General features: G+C 31.1%; 1 protein-coding gene across 1 annotated transcript in view; it reads left to right on the forward strand.

Moving 5' to 3' along the window:
- Positions 1-473: 473 nt before the first annotated feature.
- The window catches only part of LOC106472322 (P protein-like), a gene marked incomplete at its 5' end in the record, with an annotated part of 18,717 nt that continues 7,631 nt past the window's right edge, over positions 474-11,559 (forward strand). Inside the window, 6 exons of the mRNA XM_013932959.2 lie at positions 474-663; positions 2,307-2,355; positions 3,601-3,706; positions 5,374-5,501; positions 9,441-9,605; positions 10,699-10,792. Of these exons, the coding sequence (XP_013788413.1) occupies positions 474-663; positions 2,307-2,355; positions 3,601-3,706; positions 5,374-5,501; positions 9,441-9,605; positions 10,699-10,792 (732 nt within the window). The remainder of the gene's footprint in view (positions 664-2,306; positions 2,356-3,600; positions 3,707-5,373; positions 5,502-9,440; positions 9,606-10,698; positions 10,793-11,559) is intronic.

Below are 11,559 nucleotides of genomic sequence, written 5' to 3' on the forward strand. Positions count from 1 at the left end.
CCGTGTAATTTATGATTCTGTCAGATTCGAGCTAGTGAGATGTAAAGTGTGTATTTTGAACTCATCGAGAGCGAAGCATTCGAGATTGTGAATTGCTGTGGTGTATAGCATGTATTATAAAAGTTGTTATGTTTAAAGTGACGAGAAACGTACTGATTGTGGAATTTCTGTGTACTAAAAGTTTGTATCGAGGAAGAATAAACTGGTTTAGTCAAAGAAGGACTTGTATCGCTGAAGATCCTCGGTCAGAATTTCTACCGGAAACAAACAAACAAGCAGATACGCAACAAAGATATTAATTATGCTCTTTTGCTATAAATGTTATTAATTATACCCTTCTTCTGTGCATATCATTAATTATATCCTTCTGCTATAAATGTTATTAATTATATCGTTCTAGTATAAATGTTATTAATTGTACCATACTAGTATAAATGTTATTAATTATTACTTCTGCAATACGTGTTAGTAAGTATACCCTATATTCACCGATGTAATCAAACTTCCGAATTTAACAGAGCTACGTCATGAAATTGAAGTTTGGAAGAAAGCTTGTAAGTCTCTACCGGGCTACTCTAGAGATGAAAACACTGTCCGTGCCATTTTAAGAAAAAAGGTTTATTCTTTAGAGAACCTGCTGAAAAAAAAACTGTATGACATAAGGTACGTAAACTATTCATATTTATTGTCATTAAGCAGGCAGTATTAGAGATGCAACAGCTTAAACTCACAAAGAAACATTTATATAATTGACTTTAATAACACAAAAATATAAAATGGTCACATTGTTTTACTCATACAGAATATGCATAATTGTTGGCAATTCATGTTCGTTGTTGATGGAACTAATAAACATACTATTCTTGTTGAAACAACAGAATGTGCATAGTTGTTGATAATCTATAATTCCTCTAATCTCACCTTATCCTATGTTGTAGTTTTATCTGGTACTCTAATCTCACCTTATTCTATCTTGTAGTTTAATAGCTACTTTATCTCATCATATTCTATATTACCTGGTACTTTAATCTCATCTTCTACCTTGTAGTTTATCTGTTACTCTAATCTCATCTTCTATCTTGTAGTTTATCTGTTACTCTAATCTCATCTTCTATCTTGTAGTTTATCTGTTACTCTAATTTCATCTTCTATCTTGTAGTGCTAACTGGTACTCTAATCTCATCATATTCTATTTTCTAGTTTATATGTTACACTAATTTCATCTTCTATCTTGTAGTGTAACTGGTACTCTAATCTCATCATATTCTATTTTCTAGTTTATCTGGTACTCTAATCTCATCTTCTACCATGTAGTTTATCTGTTACTCTAATTTCATCTTCTATCTTGTAGTTTATCTGGTACTCTAATCTCATCTTCTATCTTGTAGTTTATCTGGTACTCTAATCTCATCATATTCTATCTTCTAGTTTATCTGGTACTCTAATCTCATCTGCTATTTTATAGTTTAACTGGTATTCTACTCTCATCTTCTATCTCGTAGTTTAACTGGTACTGTAATCTCATCTTCTATCTTGTTTTTTAAACGACACTCTATTTCATCTTATTCTAATTTGTAATTTTAATGGTACTATAATTTCATTTTATTCAAATTTGTAGTTTCAAATTTCATCTTTTTTATAATGTAGCATAAAAGATACTTAATCATTTTATTTTATACTGTAGCTTGACAAATACTTTAAGATCATTTTATATTATATTGTAGTTTAATAGATACTTTAATGTTATTTTACTTTATATCATAGTTTAATAGATACTTTAATATAATTTTATTTTATATTGTAATTTAACAGATATTTAATATCATTTTATTTTATATTGTAGTTTAATAGATACTTTAATATCATTTTATTTTATATTGTAATTTAATAGATACATTAATATCATTTTATTTTATATTGTAGTTTAATAGATACTTTAATATCATCTTATTTTATACTAAAGTTTAATAGGTACTTTAATATAATCTTATATATTGTTGTTTAACAGAATTCTAATATCATTTTAATTTATTTTATATTGTAGTTTAACAGATACTTTAATATCATCTTATTTTACATTGTAGTTTAACCCAACATTTCAGTATCATCTTATTTGTAGTTTAACAGATACTTAATATCATTTATGTTATATTGTAGTTTTAGTGAAATTAAAGAAACTCACTGCTGGAGTATAACCCACCATTAATCAGAGCTCAATTATTTTAACTTTTGTTGATAACTTCTAAATAATTCTCAGTAAGGTACAGCTTTATGAAACTTACTATATGTGTCATACTTTTTTTCAGACCATCAGAGGAGAGCTATCAAGCAAGCTTAGTGGAACTCAGTAATAAGGTATAGCTTGTACCCACTCGACTTTATTGTCTCAAACATTTCTCAAGCACCAATGTCACACATATTTCAGAAATGTCTCAAACATTTTTCGAGAACCAACGTCACATATATTTGTAAAATATCTCAAACATTTCTCGGTCCTCAGTTTTACACATATTTGTGAATAAATTGGAGAAATAGTTTGATATATCAAAATGAATGTTTAATATGTTTATATTCTTTACCAATTTACACTTATTGTATTTTAATGATAGAACAAACGTGCATTTTTATTATAGTAAGTGAGGTATACTATAGTCTTTATTTATTGGTTAGAATATTAAATACATCAAGTTTTCTAATTTTTAATTATTATAGTTTTATTACAGAGATTGTTAACTTAATATATGGATTTTGGTTTAGCCTAAATCTTCTAGCTTGAACACCCAACTGATAAAACAATAAATCATAATTATTATAACTGAGAACAGTATATATAAATAGCTATATACATTACATTTTAGTTTCATCTAAATAAACCTTGCTCTGAGCAGAAGTTAACATTATTTTATAACCTTTTTATCATAATCAAAAACCTCATTAAAAGTATGGGTACTACAAAAGTGCAAAGCAATACAACAGATACATATACAAGCCTATGAACATATAGTATTATTTACAACTGTTAAACTTTCCAGGATCTTAACAAAAAACTCAAAATCCTTAACTCAGGTTTGTTGAAAAAAAAATTAATTTTTAATCAATTACAAACGACCTCCCTATCCTAAACAATAATCTAATTCCTTCCACCTGTCTTTGTTTTACTTAAATATTTTATGCTCCACTGAATTATGAGTGTAGAAATTTATACATCGAATTGTTCTAAATTACAGATCTCAACATAAATTGACTACGTAAATGTTCGCTGATGAAGGAATTTGTAAATTCCAAAACACCTGATTTAAAAAAAAAAAACACGTTTGTTCATTAAGCAGTGGTTTGGTTAATTATTAACTCCAAAACCCACCAGATGAATTTGTTCCTAACGAAGAACTACAAAAGCTTGATTAAAAACAAACGTTTGTTGATTAAGCAGTGTTGTTTTGGTTTATTATTAACTTTAAATACCACAAGATGAACCTATTTGTAATGAAAAATAACACTTGATTAAATTTTCAAAATAACGTTGATTGTATTATTTCTTGTGATATACATATGTCTTATTTTGAAATGATAAATTAAAGCTATCTTTGCTTACTTTTTCAGTATAAGATACGAAATAGATCTCTGCTGGTGAAGACTGGAATTGTTTTAGCGTGTGTTATAATTCTTTTCTTTCTTCAAAGTATACCAAATCTAAATCTCAGCCTGGGTATGTAATAAACAGTTTCTTCTTTTCATACTTTACTGATCTAATTAATGAAATGAGATCAATAGTTTCATTCTAATTTTATTTTATCCTAATTGTCATATCTGTTGCTTCTCTGTAGATAAATCACCAAAATCAGTGCCACGACTGAGTTGTTTGAAACACAAGCTAAATTACAACAAATACTTCAAAATGTTATCTGTTAACTTCTCAGAATGTTAAAAACTTTAACTGTCTTTAATAAACACTAGATTGTTTTACGTTGCTTTAGTATTACTGTGATATGGTTAACGATACTCAACATGAATGGATTAACGAGATTCCCACTGTATAGGAATAGTTACAGATAGTAGAAAATGTGAATCAGCGATTGGCCAGCATTTACTAGTGAACCCGACTTGTGCTGACAACTACATGGATAGCAGGTTTGAAATTATTGCAAATGGTCGCTCGACCTTTTAGCTCTATATTTTGGAAGCCACCTTTATTAAAACACATAAACGTGTCCTTTGCTGCCAAAAACAATTCCTATACAATCTACACATCTTTCAGTAGGCCTGTGACATTTCCTGATTGGCTAAAGGACATGCCAATCAGTGATTGTCTTCCCGGCGTACGTTGCTCTGACTCATTTTATAAGCTGTACTATTTCCTATAGATAATTTTCCAGGCGGTTCTGCTATGATTAGTGTCTGGCGAAAAGCTTCAGCAGATATTTCCTTTGCAACATCTCAACCAACAGTTGGTCCAGTTATCAATGCTATTTTCAAATTTTGAACAACTCGACTTTCAAGATCTACATATCTACATGTGCCGATGTTTCCGTTTATCAACGTTATATTTTAAGATCTGTGCAAGAACTCAGCTAACAACATGACTTACTTCAACATACTTACCAGTATAGGGATAGTTATAGATGTGTGTTATAGTATGTCAACATGATTTACGTCAACAAACTTACCAGTATAAGGATAGTTATAGATGTGTGTTATGGCATGTCAACATGACTTACGTCAACAGACTTACCAGTATAAAGATAGTTACAGATGTGTAATTGTGAATTTGTGCAGTGACTAGAAAAAAGTAGTTGAAAATAGAAACAGTGCTAGTTACAACATAAAATAATATAATGATATGCTGATGATGACGATGGAAACCCGTGCTGGTCAAAATAGAAACAATTTTAGTGAAAAACTGAAAACGCGCCGTTGAGAATTAAAAACAGTGTTGATACGATAGAAAACAATGTAGTAACAATGCTGTGACAGTAGAAAAGTGTGCGAAAAGTAAAGAAATACACTGTGAATACAAAAACATAGGTTGGATATTAATCATTAGCACAATTGTTATATATTTTATAAAAATATAGGTTGAATATTAATCATTAGTACAGTTGTTATCTATTTTATAAAAACATAGGTTGGATATTAATCATTAGTACAATTGTTATCTATTTTATAAAAGCATAGGTTGGATATTAATCATTAGTACAATTGTTATCTATTTTATAAAAACATAGGTTGAATATTAATCATTAGTACAATTGTTATCTGTTTTATAAACAACATAGGTTGGATATCAATCATTAGCACAATTGTTATCTATTTTATAAAAACATAGGTTGGATATCAATCATTAGCACAATTGTTATCTATTTTATAAAAACATAGGTTGGATTGCCATTTTGGGAGCGATTGTACTGCTGATCCTAGCCGACTTCGATGAGATTGAAAGCGTCATTTCTCGTGTGGAATGGAGCACACTCCTGTTTTTTGCTGCTCTTTTTGTTGTAATGGAGGTTTGTGATGATATTTACTTCTTGCTGAGTGTGTGTATATATATTAATGATGCACGGGTAGTAAAATAACAACATTCACAAAACTTAGAAACAAAAACAAAATGGACGTTTATTACATTTAATCACCAACAGAACATTCAAGTTTTACTTTCAACTTTCAATACCTAGCTCCAACTTTTCAAACCCTAACCCCAATTGTTCTCTGAATCCCCGACTTTCTGCTGGTGGTCTGTTTTTGTAGCTCGGAACACGTTTTTTATAACTAAACCAATTAGTGACTGTTACTTTTAGTACCACGTTAGTTGCCACAAAGATTAGGCTTAGATGCCTAACTTCAATATTTGGCCTGAGTCGAGTATTACCGAGTAGCCAAATACCTGGCCGGTACCCGTGCATCCCTAATATATATATATATATCACTATTACAGACATTCTACTCATTAATTTAGAGACTGAGTTGCACTGAATTTTTCAAATCTGTTAATCTGAACTTTTAGAGTTACATATTTCCCTTTTGATATAAAAACGAATAAAAAGTTTGTTAAGGATTAGTACAAGCCATTTACTAGAAACCATAAACACTCAGAGATAGGGTTAAGTCCAAATTATTTATTAGAAACTACAAACACTCATAGACAGGGTTGAGTCTAAGATAACTGATAGAAACCATAAACACTCAAAGACAGGGTTGAGTCTAAGATAATTGATAGAAACCAGAAACACTCAGCGATAGGGTTAAGTCCAAGCTAATTAATAGAAACCAGAAATACTCATAGACAGGATTAAGTGTAAGCTAACTGATACCGACCAGAAACACTCATAGACAGGATTAAGTCTAAGATAACTGATACCAACCAGAAACACTCAGGGATAGGGTTAAGTCCAAGCTAATTAATAGAAACCAGAAATACTCATAGACAGGATTAAGTGTAAGCTAACTGATACCAACCAGAAACACTCGTAGACAGGATTAAGTCTAAGCTAACTGATACCAACCAGAAATACTCATAGACAGGATTAAGTCTAAGCTAACTGATACCAACCAGAAATACTCAAAGACAGGATTAAGTCTAAGCTAACTGATACCAACCAGAAACACTCATAGACAGGATTAAGTCTAAGCTAACTGATACCAACCAGAAATACTCGTAGACAGGATTAAGTCTAAGCTAACTGATACCAACCAGAAACACTCATAGACAGGATTAAATCTAAGCTAACTGATACCAACCAGAAACACTCATAGACAGGATTAAGTCTAAGCTAACTGATACCAACCAGAAATACTCATAGACAGGATTAAGTCTAAGCTAACTGATACCAACCAGAAACACTCCTAGATCTGACTAAGTCTAAGATAATTGAAAGAAACCAGAAACACTCAGAGAAAGGATTAATTCCAAGTTAATTAACAGGAAACAGAAACACTCGGAGATAGTTACGTCTAAGCTAATTGATAAAAACAAAAACACCTAGAGATACAGATAAGTCCAAGCTAAATGTTTATTTACCTGCTAAACTCAAACATTCATTAAACTACTGTTCACATGTCATTACAAGATTAGTTATGGAAACTGAAGTTTTTTACTGAACTGAGTATTTTATTTGATTTTGTAAATTTTATATTTGATATGTAACTATAAGATTAATAATATAAGCCAAGTATTTAATGAGTAAACATTGACTGTGTTAATACATTTTTTTGTAACTATGGTATATTCAGGTAAAAGTGCATTAATTTTAGAGCAATGAGATAAGTCCACTTAATAAATGGAAATTCAACCAGGACATCGATTAGAAGTAAAGATAAATCTCCGAGTAATTGATTCATATGTACAGATGAAATAAAGAGACGAAGTGAAACACTAAATAAACAATCTTTATGTATGCTACAAGTAAAATACTGGACAATCGTTTCTACTAGATCTTCTATGTTCAGCTGCTCAACCTGAATCCATGTATCAGGCTGACTAAATTCAACATTCCATATTTTGCGAGAAATGTTATATTTATGAATAACAACCTGTGTTACCAGATCACTAGTCATTCTTATTCAATCATGGGAGAGGTCGAAACCTTGACGTGTTACCTAAATAACCGTTCAAGAACACTGTTGTTGACATCCTTGCACAACATGCAATATTGCAGCAATAAAACCCATGGGCAGAACATGTATTATCTACTTGGGAATAACAAAGGAACAAAAGTAACTAAAATGAAGTCAATTTAACAGCTTTCTCGACTACGTGTTATGTGAAACCTGCGCATATACAGAATAAATAAGTAATTTTAAATAAATACTGTAATGTTACAAGAAGAAATGCATGGTATGTTCATATATTCATACACCACAACTGTAAGATTAACCACATAAACCCAATATTTAATGTGTAGACATAGTTAATGTTACACTTGATGTATCACTATAAGATTAACCATATAAGTTGCGTATTTATTGTGTAAACATTGTCTATATTAATCTCTTGTATATATAACTATAAGATTAACCATATAAGCTAAGAATTCGGTGAGTAAACATTGTCAGTGTTATATTTGTAAAGTATATAAACTGAGTTTAATCAATATTTATCTCTCAGCTGCGATATATATGATGCTATAAGAGAAATCAAAAATTTGAACAACGAAAATAATAAATAAAAAATAATTTCACCTCTTCCCGTTTGTGTGGTCAATTTGAAACAATGACATTGTTTCGAAAGAAAGCCAAAAGCATACTTTTGATTGATATTGTTGTAAGCTTTATACGTAATATTGTAATTTACTTGTTAGCTAGAGGGAGCTACGGGTATATGATGATGTTTGTTTGTAATTAAGCACAAAGCTACACGATGGGTTATCTGTGCCACTGGGGCGGGGCTTATGATGATGTACTGTGACGTTAAGTTCACGTTAGTCCTAGAAAGGACTATAAAATGACATTCAGTGAAGCGTCGTGTTAGTTGATATAAGAAAATTATTTCCCTACTTTGTACAAGTATGTGGATTCACTGTATGTTAGTCCTATTACTATTGTTAGAGAGGAATAGCGTCATTTGCATACCTAAAAACTTTACAACATTTTACAGCATTGTTCAACTTCAAGCTTGTAGAAAGGAAGAAATAAACGGATTTCGTTTTATTAATTGGATTGGACATTTGAATTATTTTCACCTGATAATTGAAAAGAATCTGCATAGAAATAGCAATGTTACAACAATATCAGTAAACATTGAGAGCGACATTAAGTATGACTGCCTGAGAATGCATTAATATATATTACCAATCCATTATTTCTGTGTTTAATTCATCAAAACATTTTGGTCAGTTACACCAAAGCCTTGCTTGACCAATATCCTTTAAACAAGTTACTTTTTTTGTCGAGTAAACTATATTTTTATCCAAATAATAACATAATTAGTAGGAAGGAAGGAAATATTTCGTATTCAGTTTGGAATTTTCTGCTTTGATGGCCTAAGTGGTAGGAACATTATTGGTTTATCCAAGGGAATTTAATGGCCTAAGTGGTAGAAATATCATTGGTTTATCCAAGAGAATTTGATGGCCTAAGTGGTAGGAATATCATTGGTTTATCCAAAGGAATTTGATGGCCTAAGTGGTAGGAATATCATTGGTTTATCCAAGGGAATTTGATGGCCTAAGTGGTAGAAATATCATTGATTTATCCAAGGGAATTTTATGGCCTAAATGGTAGGAATATCATTGGTTTATCAGCTCTGTTGCTTATCCTCTTTCTTTAATATAGGAATACCTTTGCTATTGATCTATTCTTATACTTTTCCAGAACAACGATAAAGGCCTTTGTATAGTTAACAAAATATAATGACATCTTATAAGTACACTTTTATTAATATTTATTAGAAATATGTCGTTGACTATTAAAAACTAATAACTTTTTTTTTTCAATCATTTCTCTCATAGGCTTTAGCAGAATTACAATTATTGTGGTACATCGGGCAGTTAACACAGGATTGGATAAGTGCTGTTGATGAAAATCAACGTCTCCTAGTCGCCATTTTGCTAGTTATATGGGTGTCAGCCATAGCATCCAGTTTCATTGACAACATTCCATTTACAACTGTTATGGTAAGATGAATTTTGCCCATCTCTCTTCTAAGTTCAAAGCATGATATCAACTGAAATAAACCGTATGCCACTTTTTATCACGAAATGTCATATTTTAAAATTAATTCAGATATTAGTTACTGTGGCAGATATTCTACATTATAAAAAAAAGTGGCCTATATTACGCAAATTTTACTAAAACTGTCCACAATAAAATATTCTGTAAATACAAAAAACTTTACAAGATTTATTTATATACTGTAGACATTTTAAAGCTGGTCCAGCATGAGGTTAATGACAACTTTTAGTGTTGACATTTTAAAGTTAGTCCAGTGTGAGGCTAATGACAACAACTTGTATTGTTGACATTTTAAAGTTAGTTCAATGTGAAAGTAATGAAACTTGTTATGCTGTAGACATTTTAAAGTTAGTCCAGCATGAGACTAATGACAATTTCTTATGCTGTAGACATTTTAAAGTTAGTCCAACATGAAACTAATGACAACTTGCAGTGTTGACGTTTTAAAGTTGGCCCAGTATGAGGCTAATGATAACTTGTAGAGTTGACATTTTAAAGTTAGTCCAACATGAAACTAATGACTACTTCTTATGCTATAGACATTTTAAAGTTAGTCCAACATGAGGCTAATGACCACTTCTTTTAATGTTGATATTTAATAGAATAGTAGAGACGTGTACACTGTGGTGGCGTGGGGAGCAGACCCTCGTTGGAAAGCTTTGCTCACCCCCTCACTTCCTAGTAATCTTCATCTAACATACAGTCTTTTAAGTCTTAAAGTCTCGACATTCGACTCTCATTGAGATAAAAATGTTAATTATTTTTTTCCTTTCAAATAATAAAATCATAGAAAAGCCCCTGCAAACATATCCTTGCTTTACTTTTGTCACTAGTGCTCTGTCAAAACTAAGAAAACTCAGACTTTCATAATTGAGGAAATGATTACTTTGTGTGGTTTTGTAAACGTTTTGGGTATTTTTTTCGTTACTGAAGTTTGAAATAAATACACTTATTTAATGTGTGATTTTTCTTCTAGTTTCGATCTCCATTTAGTTCGATGTTCAATGATGTTAATTTCTTGGTTAATACTTATAGATCAAGATTGTTATAACATTATCAAACAACAAAGAACTCAACCTGCCTTTAACTCCTTTGGTATATGCCTTGGCCTTTGGAGCTTGTTTGGGTGGTAAGTAGGACTCGATCGCTTGGAAAAATTTTTAAAGTTAGTTTGAATATGTAAGTAGTGAAAATATTGTTACATATCTGCTGTTTCTTAATTTCCCGTAGAAATTCTTTCCGAGAAACTTCAGCGATATAAGTCCTTTCTTAATTAAAACTAGTTTATTCTTTCTCGTTATAAACTTTGTAATACACGTAATTTCCACAGTCACATTAAACTTAACTACTTTTATAAACACACGCTATAATTCACAGGGATTCACACAGTTTACTAACGGCTTGACTCGATTATCTATATCTTCAATCTCTCTATATCATTCCTGCTTTATTTGCCGGGCTTATATACCAAAAAAGAGAGCACCTGGAACAGACTAGAGTTGCCAGGACAATTCAAGATCCTTCAAGAATCTCATGACGTGTTACCAGCGTCACGTGACTTCCGCTGTCGTAACACTGCCGCTTCCTTAGTATTGTTCGTCCCGACCAATAGCCACTTACATTAAACCAATAAATTATTAACAATAACTTAATTAAATGTACAGAATTTACAAACACAAAATTTAAATTCAACAATATTCAACAAGTCTCTTAATTTTACAGGACATATCTTCTCCCGTTCTGGTCTCTGTCTCGTTCGCTTCTGCTTCACGTGGGGTTCAGCTGCTCTATCAGGAAATGTTCTATTATCGGTAACAGTCATATCAGTGGCAGTAACTTCATTAACAGCTTCACTGTTTCCCTTCTCAAAACCGGGTAGAGTTTCTTCTTCGACAG

Source organism: Limulus polyphemus, unplaced genomic scaffold, assembly GCF_000517525.1.
Source record: "Limulus polyphemus unplaced genomic scaffold, Limulus_polyphemus-2.1.2 Scaffold5244, whole genome shotgun sequence".
Lineage (NCBI taxonomy): Eukaryota > Metazoa > Arthropoda > Merostomata > Xiphosura > Limulidae > Limulus > Limulus polyphemus.